We start from the raw sequence: 17,230 nt of genomic DNA on the forward strand, positions 1-17,230 counted from the left end.
CAAGAGTTCAACCAGAGGAGTCTTTGACCTGTACGTTCTCCAAACAGCAGGTGTATGTTTAACTGCACTGACCATCCCCATCACTAAGAATACAAGGTTTGAGATTTTAAAAAGCAATTTATACATTTTTCCTTTGAATATTTTGCAAATCTACATTTTAAAGCTCTCATGTATATGTTAAACCGAGATTGAATGCGTTCATGTCTCGACACCTCTCTAACAGTGATACAAAAACAGAACAGTTTGCTTAAAACATTTATTATCTACACATTTGTTTTCACCAAAACCTGCTTTATTTACAGCAAAGAGGTATAATGACACTTGTCAAAAAAAAAAAAAAGGACAAAACTTTGTACAATCCAGATGAGTCCAGAGTTCATTAATTATATTCTTTACATATTCAATAAAAGTGCCAACAGTAAATCCATGAAAGGAGGCTTTGGAGCCTTTCCATTTCAATTTGTGAATGTGGAATTTACCAAGAAGGATCAGGAGCTGAATAATAAAGTTGATCAAATTCATCCCACTTTATTGTCTACACATGGTCATTGATCCTAGTTGATCACCTTGCCTGTTTTTACAGAACAGCTGAAGCAGTCTGTCTCTGTATGCACGGTTCAGAAAGAAGTACATCACAGGATCCAGCACACCACTAACACAGGTCAGTGCAGAGGTGATCCGATTGGCTCTTCCCAGCACATCGCGTCTTGCTGCAGTCAGGTGGCCATGACCGTGGCTTTGTATGTAGATCACCCTGCTCACGTGATAGGGCACAAATGCGAGCAGGAAGTTCATCACGATGAGGATGATCATTTTTATGGCTTTGTCTTTCACTGGCCGTTCTTCCTGTTGCTTTACTGTTCTCAGTTTAAACAAAATCAGTATGTAGGAAACCACTATTGTGGTGAGGGGAATAGCGAATGCCACAACAGTGGAAACCAAAGCCTTGGGGGATGTCTTTTCTAAGTACAGCTTGGTGCAGATGCCAGTTGAATTGGTGGTCACATCCTTTTTAGAGAAGAGTACAGGACTCATAGACAGAAGAAGTGTTGCCCAAAGTATGCCCACAACTACCTTCGCATACACAGCCTTCCTAACTGACCGTGATTTTAAAGGAAAAACCACAGCCAGAAATCTGTCCAGGCTGATGAAGCTCATTAAGTACAGGCTGCAGTACATATTTAGATAAAAGAGGAAGCCTGCTAGTTGACAGACTATATGTCCAAAAGGCCAGTGGCTGTCAGACAGGTGGTATACTATACGCATAGGCAAAATGAGGATGTAGGACATGTCTGCTACAGAGAGGTGCCTCAGGAAGACCTTCGATGGAGAATCGCTGTCCTGGTGAAAGAAGGCCCAGAGCGCCAGGGCGTTCCCAGGCACGGCGACGATGAAAATCAGGATGTAAAATGTGGAAAAGATAATGTTCTCCTTGTGGGTTGCTCCGCCATAGAAGGCCTGTATTTCCTCCTCAGAGATGTTCATTGTTGTTGTTGTGGAGATAATCAGCCTGGTCCAATACAGACACAAATAACTTGTTATGATGATGGCAGCCTAGATCCATAACAACCTATGGTCAAGTGACTTTTAAGTGATTCACTTAGTCATACAGTGTTAAGCCTTAATCAAAATGAAACTGAGCACGCACTCTGTGAGTATGACACAAATATGACACCAAAACCACATGGAACATCATGTGTAAATGAGGTTTAAGGAAACAGGAACTGTTCTTGCAGGGTGCCACTGAAACCACTTGCAGAAGATTTTAATCAGTTAACACCAGAAAAAGAACAGCAGATAAGCTGTTCTTATGGTATGTGTTAGAAAAATGTGTTATTAGATAGATGGTTAGATAGAAGGGTCCTTTTATAAAACAGTATGAATATGTGCAGTCCTTTGTGCAGTTTGTTTATTCAATTATGAAAATCTACATTCTGCACCTTTAAATGTCCCATTTGCAAGAAAAGTTGAACTTTGAGTCCAAACTTATCGAGTACTGACACTGTGGGACTGTGTCAGTTTTTGATGAGTTAGGAATGAGACTCAAAAATCAACTTTTCTAGCAAATGGGACCTCTGAGTACAGCATTTGAGTTAATACTGACACTTCCTTTAAACCCTGATAAATGGCTTTAAAATCTGAACAAAAGACAGATGATTTTAAGTGCTCTGTGACAATTAGTTTCTGTTTTAGATTAAATGGTACAATTTACAAATAGGTGCTATATAGATGAAGCAGCACTAATCTATACACCCATTATGTAATCATGTAATCCAATGCAAGATTGTAATAGTAGATTTAAGGAATATAACCCTCACATGTGTCAAAAATCAATGATATTATCGAGAATCATCTTCTTACCTGTAATCGAGACACAGAACGCTGAAGTCTACTATGTATTTGCTGTCCGTGTCAGAATAAGAGACAGGTGAAGTGGAAGTGAGAAGTGCTCTGCTGTGTGGCGCGTCTACACTTTCATATTTATACAACAACACAAACACACACGCATCACCCACACACACCAGCATCACCCGGTTACACAGGAATAAGAGAGGAAGCCAGAAACAGAGAAACAAACTTTGACGCTCGATGCATTACAAGCATGCAAGTCTTTATTTTTTGCTACTCCAACACAGTTTTGTCTTTTACCACATTGCTCATTTATAGTAGGATTTAAAGCTTTACAAAAAAATGAGAGAAAACCAGATATTTACAAAAATCTATCTGTGCAAACATAATTCTTCTTTTACACCACTCTCCTAAAGTATTTGAAAGGCATGCATACAAATAAACTTTGGTATGTTAAAAAAAAACTACTTATTTTCTTAGTAGAAGCATCTGCTGTATGTACATGTGGTAGAACTGATTCATCACTTTGTTTTTAGTACAGTTTACATTTAGACAACAATACATGTTAACTTAACAAACCGAGACCAGCAGCACAAACACTGAGGTCTACACTTCAGCCATCACACGTGTAAATTCCCCTAAATCCTGTGACTGGGTTAGGCCTGAAGTGAGTCATTGTACAACAACTTTGGCAAATAGGCACACTAAAATGAAAACTCGTATTACTCATTTAACCAGTTTTACACATCTGTAAAATAACTTGGCAGTTCATATGGGTGAAAAATGAGAAAATACTCTTTGAAAACAGAGGTTAACAATGAATTCAACTTTAAAATGTCTGTATACATTATGTATACATCCATAAAAGGCATTTACAAGGGCTGCGTTGAATGTCTGGCAACATAAGAAATATAGAAGATTAAATATACTATGGTTATTCAATCTCTGGTTTGAAAAATAAAACACAATTTTTACATGATAATTTGTGATTGTACATCAACTCTATAATCCCTATTCATAGCTACAGCAAGAAAAATAGATTTTCAACACCATAAGAGCCTTCCACTTCAACTACAAAGTGGTAAAACTATATCTTTTTTTTTTAGTTCCATTATAAAATATTTTGTCAGAACATCTGGTACACCTTCAAGAAAGAATCATAATCCAAGTATTTTTCAGAAATGGAAAACGCAACTTAAAGGAGATAAAAGCATCGGTGTGAGAATGCCAGTGTCAAATAAAACATGAACTGGGGGAGTGCATCACTTAATACTTTTACAAAAAACTTTCAAAAACAACAAACAAGAACGATATAAAATGACACATGACCAGGTCTACCTGCTATGCGGTAAGGCCAGAGGGGCCATAATGGGGCTAGGTAGTGTCCTTAGCTGCTGTGGCTGTTGGGATGCAGGATTTGCCGCTGCTGCCGTTGTGGGACCTGTAGCTGGTGAAGCTGGGGGTGTGTATGGTGCGGATGCTCTTTCCACCTGGGCCCAAAGGTGTGGGCGACAGAGGGGAGGGGGAGGAGGAGGAGGATGAGGAGGAGGAGAATGAAGAGGAGGAGGAGGAGTGCACTCGACCATTCTGAGTCTGCGAGGGAAACGAGAGAGCTTTACCTGTGTGCTGTGAGGGTGTGGGGAGTTTGAGGGATCCGTTAGATAGGGAAGGGATATGGGAGGAGGGTAGGGAACCGGAACGAGGAGCGTGAGAGGACAGGATGGAGGACTTTGTCACAGGGGAGGAGGAGGAGGAGGAAGAGGAGGAGGAGGAAGAGGCAGGGTTAATGGGATTAGTAGCATCTGAGTTTTGTGCAGACTGGGAGCTGCCTTTAGTAGAGCTAGGATAAAAAGCAGGGATTTTAGAGATGGGTATAGTAGGGGAAGTAGTTTTATGATCCCCTCCCACTCTTTTAGCACTTCCGTTAGCCTGCAAACAGAGATGCCAAAACAGATACTGGTTGTCAAAAAAGAAATCTGGTCAAAAAATACATATAAACGGTAAGACGATGTTAAGAAACTACAAGTTATATACATAGAAAACTACACAAACATTAATATTACTAAGACACAACTAAAAGACACCAAAGACATATAAAGAAGCTCTGTTTTTACATGAAAGGTGAGACACATTGGACATGTTACCAAGAAAACAGAACACTGCAAAGGTTAGATGCGATGGCAGACAGGAGGGGCAGCTCTACAGGCTGCCCGTGTTAGAAAGGATGTTAGGTCTCGTGAAGGGGCTGTGGGGGGAAATTCATACGGCAGAGATGCATACGAAGACTGGAGAGAATTAGATAACAGGGTTAGGAGATCGAAGAGTGAGAGCGGACAGGGGGAATGTGGGCCAGTATTCCACTGAAACTGACGGTGCAAGATGGTGAGTCGTGGCGAAATCTCGAGGGGAAGGGAAATATATCACCGTGGGGGTTAAGAAGCTATGCAGTGATGTTGGGTTTGAGCAGAGGTGCATTGCGAGAAGGAAGGTGCATAGGCGAAATGTCAGTTAGGGTGTGTGTTTTAACATAGCCATAAGCATCCTGGGATTTGGCGACACTGTTTAGGAACTCAGCTGTGATGGGAACTGGAGATGTGATGACAACTCAGATGATGACAGGATACGATTCCACGTCTCTTTGCCATTTTTCCATGTCTTTTTTTTTTTTTTGTCACCAACACAGTGAAACCATGAGCAGTGTGGACATGCAAAAGCATACAGTACAGTGATGTTATGGGGTAACAGTCAAGAGTCAAGCATGCCTTCTTGTCAGAGCGGTCTCGAGAGAAACATTAACAGATCCACAGTCGCCATCATGGTGACTTTATTATTTTTTTTTTTCAAAACACTTTAAATCTCACAGCTTTGGTAGTCTTTTTTTCCCCTAATAATACATGCCTCATGTTTTCGATTCCTATACGTTTGTTTCTTCTAGTCTCTGGTAAGGCCCTACAGTAAAACTACCTGTCGGAACTGCCTCTGAGCGTCCTGCAGTTTTTGTTGTTTTCCTGCTTTGTCAGTAGTACCCGGCGACTGCCTGGACTTCGCAGACAAAGGGACGGGCATCCGACTAGTAGGGGAAGCGACACTGGCGTTCTGCAAGGGGATCCAAACGAAAAACAAAAGAAGAAATAAAACAAAAGAAGGGGAAAAAAACACACACACCATATAGGAAGTATGAAAAATCAAGGCACTGACAGGTCAAAGAACCTCATTTTACACCTCAACGTTTCAACACCAGTGAAAGATCATGCACCCAGTGAGATCATAAACCTTGAAGTCAATACACAGTAGTACATGCAGTCAAGAATGAGGAAGATATCAGAGCTTAATCATCATGAGAGTGTCTTTGATGATGCCACTTGCTGAAAACCTAAGAGTTTTAGCAATGATCTGAAGGAGGAATATGGTAGCCAGGAACCCAACAAAATGCCACCCCCAATCATGTCACCATGATTTCACAGAGGGAGAAAGCCACAGGGGGCATTTCCAATGTTTCCAAGCACCTGTGGAGTGGATTAATGATTTTGTAATTTCAGTGGTTAGGGTTGGAGTGAAGGTAGGTTGTAGACAAAAAAAACAAGAAGGACCCAAAGCCTCCCGGAGCAACAAGAGCTAGAGAGAGACCTGTTGTACGGTGCTGGGGGCACTGGGGACAGTGGTGGTGGTGGTGGTGGTGGTGGTAGTAGGGGCGACTACAGGGCGAGGAAGGAGCTGAGGTTTAGTCTTCTTCTGCAATGAATTTTTGCTGGGTACCTTAGGGCCTGACCCTCTGGATGTAGGGAGAGAGGAAGACCTCTTCAGCCCCACTCCTTCTGGGCTTTTCCCATTCCCTGTCTTAGGTTCCTCCGTGCCGACCGGCTCCAGAGGGGAGTGTGGTCCCATCTCGCTGATGGTGGTCTCCAGCTGCTTGATGGTCTGCTCCAGGCTGTCCAGTGTTTTGTAGGTGTTCTTACGGATCTCATTTGTCCTGACGAGGGAGTCCGAGTTCTGTCTCTTCAGCCCGGCTGAGCCTGTCACCCTGGTAGTGTCCGCTGAGGATTTTGAGCGCGCAATCTCAAATCTCTTTGCCTCCTTGTGCTGTCTGATAGTACCGTCGCCCTCCTCCTCGTCTTCATACACGACCACCTGTAAAGTCTTCTTGCCTGACTTGGAACCAGTGCGGATTGCCTGGGTAAGTGCCGCCAGCTGTTTCTTTGGGAACTTGAACTTGAACTTCTTCTTACCATCCTGCTTGGCGTCACCATTTGACTCTAAATTGCTTCCACTGTCCGAGATTGAGGATGAAGATGAGGATGATAAGCTAATATGGTCTGCATTGACTTGTGACGAGCTGACCGTTTTGCCATCAACGACTTCGGTCCTTTCAGCTTTTCCCTGCTGCCCTGCACTCTTCTCTGTGTCAGACTCCTCATCCTCCTCCTCGATACGCTCTTCCGAGAGCATCCTGTCCAGTTCCTCCTCACATTCAAAGATGGTAGACAGGCGCTTGTAAGCCGAACGGATGTCCATGGGCTCATCGAAAATGATGATGACGGGCTTCTTGTTGAAGCCGTTATCCTGTGGCATGTTGGGATTCTCTGCGGTGTTCCCTCGGTTAGCAGCGCTACCTACAGTGACAGTCTGGACACTTCCTCCCTTGGCATTGACCAGTTCTTGGTACTCACCACAGGACAGGGCCTGAACTTTGGTGTTAGTGATCATGAATGCGATGTTGTCAGGGGGTGGAGGTGCCTCTTCTCCAGGTAAGTCAGGACTAAGACCAGCCTCCTCGTTACCCTCATCACAGTTAGCTTTAGGTGGATCAATAGCCTCAATAGGAACCTTTTTTGGTGGAGGACCAGAACTTTTAGGTGCCTCTCTTACTGTACTGGTCGTTGTGGTAACCACAGACTCAGGTATTATATTTTTACTTGAAGAAACATGCAGCTTGATGACTTTGCTTTTCTTTTCAGTGTTAATTTTGTTGAGGATTTTTCCCTTCTCCATTTCTGCACTGGTCTTCAAGGATTCGGAGCGTTTAACTTGCTTCCTTGGAAATTTGAATCCTTTAAGTCCAACAGGCTTAGGCGATATAGGTGGAGGTGATTTCTGCGACGGAGACAGAAGTGGCTCCTGTTGCTTCGGCTGCTGTTGCTGCTGCTGGCTTGGAGAATTGTCATTAACATTGACATTTGACACCTGTGTTGAAGGCTGATCTTGGTGTTCGGGGATTTCCTCCGTTCCCGGCGGGGGCGGTTGCTCTTTGGGAATCTGGCCAGTCACATAGTATATGACCTGAGGAAAGAAGAAGTAGCTGTTTAAAATCTCTCAAAAATCTTGAACATACATTAACTATACATGGAAATAATGCTAATAAATGAAAGTCATACGTACCCCTTGGCTCTGTCGGTGGGTAGAATTGCCATTTTCATCTGTGTCTGGATCTTTTTCCTCTCGACTGGGCTCTGAGCTCTGCTAGAACAGTGTGTGAGGGAATAATATTACTGTGCAACTGGTGTGTCAGGCTGTTGTGGGTTGCAGTAGCATCTACAGTGTCAACACTGCATTGAGCAATTACCTTCTACAAGGCAAATTATTTGCAGAATGTACTGCTCAGATTGATCCCTGTTTCATGAACATCACTTTTAAAAGCCGACATTAAATACTGTACATCCAAATTCATGCAGGGAAAATGAATAAATATTACTGTTTAAAAGCTAAGACTATAAGCTGCTTTTTTACGCTAGCCAAGTCAGCTACTTATTGATGGCTAAACCCTGTCTTCTCTTCTGCACTTGCACTGTTGATAATCCTGCAATTAAGTTTTCAAGTCTCTCTCTTCTGCTTTCTTGTGAACGAGTGATTTCCTGTTTCCTGTCTTGTTCATGCAAATCACTTCTTAGAATACCCTCACTTTAGTGAAATTATTTGATGCATGAGTAGTATTTATACAACCATGATTCAAAACAAGTTGGGACACTGTTTAAAAGATAAATGAAACAGAATGCCATAATTTGTGAATCCTTTTTGACAGATAATTAAAGCAACACTATGTAGAAATTGGCATTTTGTGCGATTTGGCGCCTCCTGCAGTTTCTAAATGCAACACCACTGTCGTAAATACAAATCCCAGGTCTGTACAAAGCTTCGAGAACATGTTTACTTGAAGTCACAGTGTGTGCCACTGTGATCCTACCCTCTCACTGAAGTTACACAGTGCATAAACAAATGATAGAGGGACACCATTCACCCTGTTACGAGACACTTCATCAAAATCATTTTGAAGCTGTTATTTTAAGGTAAAAAAAAGTCACAAATGATTGCATTCTGTTTTTATTCACATTTTACACAACATCCTGACTTTTTTGGAATGGGGGTTGTTCCTATGAGTTGGTAAACACTGGAAGATATTTCGATTTAGACCTAGCGAACTTATCAGATGAATTGCATTCGAACATACCTGTCCTCTTTGTCACATTCATTGGGAAATCATATTAAATGTGTGCATTGTTTGACTTAAATATGAAAAAAAGATAGGGTTGTGCTTGTTATATAGGTGTAAAGCTGGGAAAGCAATCTAAAGTAAAGATGTGCAAAGACAAAGAGAAACAGAAAAACCCTCAGAATAGTGAAAGTGGGGGAGAGTAGCATGCAAAGTGGCCAGACTGACCCTATAGTGAACCAAGTCTGCAAAAACAGGTTGTGTCTACGATGTTTCTCTCAATTGTCAATCATTTAATAAATATTCTTTGTTGATTTTGCATGAAGACATGTAATTGAAGAAAGACACAAGACGATTTAATTGCCTGTAGAGTACAGTGCCGAGGTCTTTATTGATTTGGAGGCAAAGACAAGCGATAATTAAATCAGTGGCACAAAACACATCATTGTCTGGTCCAGACACACGAAAGACACAGCATCTTTTCAGAGGCTTCATTTTATGCAGACTTAATCCCGAAATATTCAAGCTGTGATATCCAGCAGAATCACAAGAGGGAAGGAAACTGAGGCAGCAAGGAAAGGTGCTGTTTGGAGGCAGCTGTTACAGGTTTCTCTCGAGCCAAAGCAAGGGTGCAAAAGTTGTAGAGGTGTTAAGACACAGCCATCGATTGTATCAGACAGTTGGCAGAGGCAGGCAGTTAGGTGGGTAGCCACGTGACGACGAATATTTTACCTTTTTCTCTTTCAGGGGCAATATGGGCCCCGGTCTTAGCTCTCTGATTTGGGGTTCAATTCGAGGGGTGGGTTCTACCACATTTTTCACCCCTACATCCTTAACTGTGCACTTCTGGAAAACCTAAAGAGTGGAGAAAAGTGAAGGGGGAATGGGGGCAAGGATTTTGAGGAGGAAAGAAGTTTGAGTGTCTTCACCTTTAGCCACAGCTGTAAAGCCCCACACGTGACAAAGTTAGATTCAAAATCAAGGAGTTTGGAGGTGGTCAGTGATCATCCTTTGCCACTCCTGGGAAAATCAACCTCCCTCGGAAAGAAATGATAGGCAACCCACACCCACAACGCAGAAATCCAGCAAACTTTACACCTATTGATTGTCATTTGTGCATGTATGTATGTATGTATGTGTGTGAGTGCTTGAGTTGCATCGTACCTGGAGCTCTGCCATGATCTTGTCCCCTTCATCCTCCTCTTCTGCGGGAACAGAAGCAATGACAGGTGGAGGGGTGGCTGGCTTCGGCTTGGTCTCTGGTGGAACCTTGGCGGGCTTGGTTTGGGGTGGAGTGGGAGGTGGAGTGTCCTCTTCAACCTCCTGTTAGAAGTTATTCAAAGGTTAAAAAGTCCCATATTGTCTTTTTGATTATATAGTCGATCCTGTTGCGATTAAAATACTGTGAAAGTGTCAAAACGCTCAATCAAGAAAAGAAATGCACGACACCCAAAAACTGAGAATAGTTAAAGACAGTAGTTTTCTCTACATCTTTTCTTTTTAATGTCTCATTAACGAGATTACAAGCCTCAGACTGACCTGAGCGGAGACGGACTCCTTCCTGCTGGTGTAAACCACCTCGCCAGAGCGTGTGGTGGTCATGCCTGAGCTTGAGCTGGGGAAGGTCTTCCTTGGAGGAGGTGGTGGTGGGGACTTATTGGCCTTCTCAGCACCCTGCTTGGTAAAAATGTCAATGGGGGCCGGCTTGGTGGCAGTCTTGGAGGGTCTCTCCAGTGCAGGCTTGGCTGGTTTCTCCAGAACAGGCTTTGGGAGCTTCTCAGGACCCTTCTTGGCTGATTTGTCAGACTGAAGCTCAGACTGGGGCTCTTCTATCATCAAAATAACAGAGATCAAGTTATACGTGTTCATATGATAATAAAAGATAGAATTTGCTGTACATTATTTGTACTTGGAGCCCATGTTTGTGTCTTAAAATGACATTTGTGTTAGATTTGTACCTGTTGGTGACTCCACAGGGTTCTGGATCTCTGCTTGTTCTCCAGCAGCAGCAGGAGGAGGAGGCAGTCCTGCATTCTCTTCAACGTCTAGACTGGGAATGCCCTTCATCATGTTGGCTTGGGCCTCCTGGAGGATCTTTTCAAACTCTTTCCCATCATAATGACCCATGTTCTGCCTCCGCTCTTCCCACTCCTTCTCTGCTGCCTATGCCATTAAAAGAAGAAAAGAAAGAATGAGTTCCTGACAAGGCTCTCTGATTCTGGAGATGCTGAGTAAAATAATTGTGTTCCTGTGATAACCAAAAAAGACCCAATGACAATCGGAAGGTAATCACACATACCTCTATGGACATTGCTCTGTTTTTGCTCTTGTCCTGGCTGTTCTGGAGCTCCTCTATGACAAGACCCTGATTGGCAGTGCCGTTGCCATTATTCACCAGGTTCCCATGTGTCTTCTTGTGACGGGCGGGACTCTGTGGATCCAAGGCCGCCCCCTTGGGAGATTCCCGGCCTTGACTCTTGCTCGGGTTGGGACTGGGGACCTGAGAGGGGCTGGGGGTGAGCGGTGGACTCGGCTGAGTTGTCAAGGCTGCAGACTGCTGGGACTGCTGCATGTGGACCGGTGAGCTCTGTACATGATGGATGACCACCGGAGAGGAGGGCATCACCTCTGATTTGATGGTGGAGCTCTGAGGCTCCAGCGGGGCAGATGTGGAGCCAGGCTGGGCTGATGGTGGGGGAGCCTCTGCAGGGGGTTCTGCTGATGCTGCTGCTGAAGGGCTGTTGCTCACTGGGATATTAGCAGAAGGACTGGGTCCTTTCTGAGGGCCCTCTGAAGCAGATCTGCAGAGAGGAGGGAACCAGAATGTGATACACTCTTAAAACAGGGATCTTCAGATTTTCTGCTCGTTCAACAACTTATACCTCTTCTAAATCACGCCAAACAATACCTTACATTGATAGAAATCTATTTTACAACCAAAATTAGTAGTACTAGAATCTTTTTTGTCTCCCGACCAGATTGAGAACACATCAAACCCTGTAATAAAGCCGACAAATAATGTTAATGATTAATTCTGACATGAGGGGAGCTGTGATGCAACGTCTTATGGCTATGCAGCCGGGCATGTATTGGGTAAAAGTGTCATGAAGTGAGAGGGAGAGAAAGGTCGGGAGTGAATTTGGTATATGTGACATATTAAAATGGAAATGAGGCTCCGCCGTGTCCACCACATTAATTCACTTATCGGTCCAGTGGAGGCGATGGACGCCACACTCCTCCGTCCACACGGAATGACCTCTCTGATGGGATGAAGGCCGGCTTGCCATATAATCAAGCAGTACAATCTCCCACATCATAGACCCCTGTGTGAAGCTCTGCGGAGTGCTTTTTGTTTTCAACTTCAATTCGCGCTCTCACTCTCAGCCCTCATACAGCAGCACCTCTCCTCCCTGATCCCTACTTTATCTCCACTGAGATATGATTTTTTTTCCTCTACCTTCTCAGACTGCTGAGTGTGTCCGTCAGGCTCTTGACCCTCTTCAGCATGCTGTCCAGTTTATGAGGCTCCTCCTTCAAGAACTTGACAGCTTCCACTTCCACCCTGAGCACAGCACGCATTCTGGTTTGGAGGGCCGGGAACTCTCCTGAAGAAACACACAGAGGAACATGCAAATGAATTGTTTTTGATCATGTGAGTTTTATTTTATCACTTAGAAGAACCACAGTACCAAGCACTTTCTTCTGTATCACCTTTTTGTTTAATCATAGTGACTAAAACTGTGTGGAACAGAGGATTATACACAATATGATCTGTTGTCTTACCTTTGAGCCCTGCCAGAGATTCCCCCACCTTCCTCAGAGTCACTGCTCCCTCCTCCACGTCCTTCAGGGTCACAACTCTGTGTGTTGCCGCTGACTCTTTCTGCAGAGAAACTACAAACTGCTCCAGATCACTGCAGAGGAAAACAAAAAGCACAATGGAAATGACTTTAAAGCTGAGATAGAGAATTCAGTTTTCCTACAGCAACTGGTTAATAAATGCGGTACCACTGACAAAAATAAAGTGTATGCAGTGTCGTTCAAAGGCAGAAATGAAAACTGAATGGAAACTAATGATCAAAGGATTTAATGTAAAAATGTTATTCCACTTCAGGGACTACTTGTTCCTGTTGTATTCACGTTTATCTAGTTGAGCACAGTTTGTTTAAGAGGTAGACAGAATAGACAGATTTTCACCCTATTAATATTTTATTTACGTTTCATAAACACCAGGGGGCAGCACACAATCATTTATCTTAAACATCTACAGTGATACTTAATGGGCAAAGGTGAGATCAGGGATTGGGTCAAGATCCATAAAAAGGGGGTGGAAATTAAATTCAAAATATGTTTATTGACACTGACAATAAACATTTCCACTTTGCATTTCTCTTCCCTGTCTATATTAGATCCCTCAGTCTGGATCAGATTGGCTCTCATCCCAAAACCACAAATGTTTGCACACTGAACGAGGGGCTTTTTTTGTGAGCGAGCGCTTCCTCACATAGAAAACATATCTTGCCGCTTCACAAGCCATCCCAGCGCTTGGGAAAAATGGCTGCTCCGCGGGGAAATGTGGCGAATGATAACATTGTGTGCAACATTGGATTGCATGAGAGGGACTAAAATGGTCTTTCATTGTGGCCAGGTACCCTTGAGAAACACTCCTTTATAGAACTCCCCTAAAGGGGGTGGGAAAGGCAGTGAGGAGACAGCGTGTTAAATGCCCCGCTATGCCAAGTCGAGAAGGTAATGGGAATGATGATGGGAAATTCCAGCTGAGGAATAATTAAACTAATTTTCCTTTTTTTCCCATGGACAAAACAGACAGTGCTTCTTTATTATGTACATCTTTATTATGTTTGAGTGTAAGAGGCAGCCAATTCCAGATATTCCATGGACATACTTAAGGGGTCAGTTTGACCCAAGATCAAAAACACATATTTTTCCTCTAATGCACAGACCTTTTAGAGAGCATTTCCACGTAGGAACTATTTTTTCTTTCTACTAAACTACACTTTATAGTGAGCTAGCTGCTTAGCTAACTAAGCAAACGGTACAGCTCAGCCAAGGAAGACGCCATTTATGTTTACATGCCGCGCTGTCACCGGTAAAAGCCTCTCGTCCATGTGTAGATGCGCCTGCCTTCTGCCCGTGACAGCGCAACATGTAAACAAAAATGGCGTCCTTCTTGGCTGAGCTAACGTTAGCTAGCTTAGTTGGCTTGGTTAGCTAGCCTCGTGCATCTACTCGCAGACTAGTCTCGTCCATGAGTAGACGCATGTTTCCCTGTTTGCTGTAATAAGGTGCAGTTCAGTAGAAAGAAACACAAGTTCTCACAGGAGACTGCCCACAACGAGGTTTCCAGATTATTTAGAGTAACTGGGTCATGACTGCTGGAAAGCGTTTCAGATTTATTTTTTTTGGCACCTTGAGCCGAGTGCCATCTAGTTTCATTATATTCGAGAGAAGGCCGACAACTCTACAGCTCATATCTCCAAGATTTGGCAACTCACACCGAAACAATCTGGATGGATAAATAGCTCAATAGCTCTAGGTAAGATGAAGATAAGATGAAGAATATTTATTTTTTATTTTGGGGCTAGATAAAAACAGAAAATCAGTTCCAAAACAATCTGGATGAAAAAATAGCACTACAGGTGAGAAAAACTTGTGGTGAACTGTCTCTTTAAGAAGGAATGGAGGAGGAGTTGCTGCACCTTTTTTCATATTCTCTTCAATTTACTGTGAATTACTGTTATCAACTGGAGCTATCCGCAGACAAACCTTCCTGTTTAAAACCCCAGGCACTAATTTATTTCCTTGCTTTTTCCTGTACTTGGATCTCCCAGCAAACTATTCCACACACTGTAGTACCACTTTCATAATTTAAAAGCACAGAGCCCTTTTTGTTGCCACATAGTTAGAAAATATTACAAAATGTGCCCTTACAGGTCGTGATGGATTTAGTTCTCCTCTTGAGAGGCCAGTGGTTTTCACACCACATTCTCCCACTGGTCTTAAAGCCAAGCAGCCCTAATTACCAAGCCTTATTTAAAAAGCCAGCAGCCGCGTTTTGCTGACTCACAGCTGGCTGGATACCAAGGGTAACAGTGAGTTTAATCCACTGACTTTCGCCTGTTCATTTCCCAGTTCTCCGCGAGCTGCGATCATTGTGTTTATTAAGACGACGCTGCTTGACCTTGCCTGTAAACATCCAAATAAAAGGATTCAATTACTGCTCCCTGTTGGCAAGATGAGGCAAGTGAATTAAAATAAGAGCAGTGCAGTGAGAAGTTACTCCACAGTTGGGTCTATTGTTCCAGGCTGCTGTCTCTGAGAGGCAGGCACAGCTTGCCTGTATAAACCTGTGGGCTGTAATTTGGAGGGCGTTGGCTTGTCAGAGAGTTAAGGAGTGAATAGCGTAGGTGAGCTGATAAAAAATGAAGCCTTTTGGGGATTTCCTAAGAATGGAAGCACCTTGACTGAAAACCACTTGGGTGTGTGCTTAATCGCCTCTAATACTTCTGCAGGACTCTCATGAAAGGAGTAAAATCCTGAACAATAAACATCCAATACTGAATGCAAACAACCAAATCCATTTTAGACTATATACAACACGAAAACTTACCCGAGTTGTGTGAGGACACGCTCCTCCAGACCTAAGTACTTGTGCCTGTCCTCTTCTACCAAAGCTCTCTGCCTCTGGACAGGGTCCTCCAGACCTCGCATGGCTTCTGCGAGTTTGACACTAATCTCCTGCTCTGCCCGCTTCAGCTGGACTCGCAGGGCTTCCTGGTTCTGGAGCTGAGCGGATGCACACAGTGGGAATGACGTGTATGAGGACCTGAACTTGCAGACCAACATAGACACACTTGAAATGAATTAAAAAGGAGAAAGAGGTCTTGCCTGCAGCTGTCTCATCTGATGGAGTTGCATCCTGAGGTCAGAAACGTTCTTCCTGAACTGCAGGAGGTTGATTTTGAGAGGAACTGAGCCCTTGTCTGATGTGGCTGCATTGGTCTTAGGAGCCAAAACTGGGGAACCACCTGTAACCGAGGGGAAAAAAGAGAAAACAAGTTACAGCTTGTTGCATGAAAAATGTCACCTAATAGCACCTAAACAAAACAGGTTTATTTTCATTCATATGCACATGCTGAAACACGTCTGCAAACATATTTTCTCTGGCAACACACTGGTCTGACTTACTGTTCCTTATGTTTAGGAATGATTGCCTGAACTCTCTGTGGCTTTCTCTTTCCAGGCACAATAAGCAGATATACCAGCACTTATATTGGCAGCACCTCTGAAATGTCTGTCGACTGATCATGCCATTTCAGTCGCCGCGAGGGACGGGGAAGAGGTTGAAACCATGGAAACCAGGGGAGCTAATATTTGTGGTTTTGGCCGAGTTGTCCCCCAACAACAATAATAATTTAATTCAATCTTTTCAAAAGCTCCAGCATAGACTAGACTTTTGACTCTATTGGCTTTAAGTTTTTTCCATCAGACATCTAAAAACAGAGAAGGGAGGACTGAGTTCTTGTTTCCACTGCAAGTAATGGTTAACTAATGCATGGCTAGTGTCAGGGTCACTTTGACTTTATGGAATAAATTCACACTTAACAGATCATTGGTTACCTTATACATTAATTGATATGCAACCAAACCTCTCTGAAAGCACCCGATCTCATAGATACATGAAGATAGCTTTATAATTCCAGATGGAAACATGTACATAAATAACATAGAAATACTTGATGCATATCAACTCATGTATGAAAAAGGGAACTATATAAAATATCCACATAAATATCATTAACTGATGATCTGGTAAGTGTGAACTTATTACATAGAGACTGACTTTTTGTTTATAGTGAGCAACAGGTACTCGGGATATATCCTGCATTCATTCAGGCATTAAATCACCATGAGTCATGCAATAGTTATGGTAGCAGGAGTCATTTTTTCTATAGTTGTGACATTGTGCAATGAGCATTCACTTCATAATAATACCTTAAAGCAAATAACGTGTCCACTCCCAGCTTAAGTATATGATCTGTGCCCTTATTGAAAGGTGCAACCCATTTTTCAACTGATATTTTGTTTACCTCTGCTGTATTGCGTTTGAGGCAAAAATCTCACAGATGAATATCTCAAAATGTTGGCAATAAAACCAAAACTATGTGCTTTTCCTGGGCACCTCTGGAGGTAAGTGATAAAATATTTGTTTTGTAGTTTGGGAGAAACCATCCCCACAGACATTAGGTCCATTAAAGAAAGTAGTGTCCCTGCCAGCAATCGGTGAGGAAATGTTCAGAGTGCACTTTAAGCTCCACTGACACAGAAACTCACCCTCTGCTGAGGCAGTAAAAGAACAAACTTTTGTCTTCATAATCCCCAAACTCTCTCCCTTACATACCACCTGACAGCTGCCTGGACTTGAAGTACAGGTTA

General features: G+C 43.1%; 2 protein-coding genes across 18 annotated transcripts in view; both read right to left on the bottom strand.

Moving 5' to 3' along the window:
• Nucleotides 1-517: 517 nt before the first annotated feature.
• Nucleotides 518-1,485, bottom strand: LOC311249473 (uracil nucleotide/cysteinyl leukotriene receptor; the record flags this gene model as incomplete). The annotated part of the gene is made up of 1 exon (XM_084340538.1): nt 518-1,485. The coding sequence occupies one exon, from the start codon at nt 1,483-1,485 to the stop codon at nt 529-531; it is 957 nt and encodes a 318-aa protein (XP_084196664.1). The 3' UTR covers nt 518-528.
• Nucleotides 1,486-2,590: 1,105 nt separating this feature from the next.
• Nucleotides 2,591-17,230, bottom strand: part of kiaa1217 (KIAA1217 ortholog) — a 117,462-nt gene continuing 102,822 nt past the window's right edge. For 9 of the 17 annotated variants that reach the window (XM_084340335.1, XM_084340330.1, XM_084340331.1 and 6 more), the window contains 13 exons: nt 15,683-15,822; nt 15,405-15,580; nt 12,557-12,687; nt 12,231-12,378; nt 11,073-11,574; nt 10,732-10,936; nt 10,313-10,602; nt 9,938-10,096; nt 9,506-9,628; nt 7,726-7,806; nt 5,977-7,626; nt 5,314-5,445; nt 2,591-4,278 (listed from right to left, as the gene is read on the bottom strand). In XM_084340335.1, coding sequence (XP_084196461.1) covers nt 3,724-4,278; nt 5,314-5,445; nt 5,977-7,626; nt 7,726-7,806; nt 9,506-9,628; nt 9,938-10,096; nt 10,313-10,602; nt 10,732-10,936; nt 11,073-11,574; nt 12,231-12,378; nt 12,557-12,687; nt 15,405-15,580; nt 15,683-15,822 — 4,292 coding nt within the window. In that variant the 3' untranslated portion in view covers nt 2,591-3,723. The remainder of the gene's footprint in view (nt 4,279-5,313; nt 5,446-5,976; nt 7,627-7,725; nt 7,807-9,505; nt 9,629-9,937; nt 10,097-10,312; nt 10,603-10,731; nt 10,937-11,072; nt 11,575-12,230; nt 12,379-12,556; nt 12,688-15,404; nt 15,581-15,682; nt 15,823-17,230) is intronic. The other 8 variants (XM_084340321.1, XM_084340329.1, XM_084340328.1 and 5 more) reach the window with 8 other exon arrangements.

Source organism: Pagrus pagrus, assembly GCF_965226575.1.
Source record: "Pagrus pagrus genome assembly, chromosome: 20".
Taxonomy (NCBI): Eukaryota; Metazoa; Chordata; class Actinopteri; order Spariformes; family Sparidae; genus Pagrus; species Pagrus pagrus.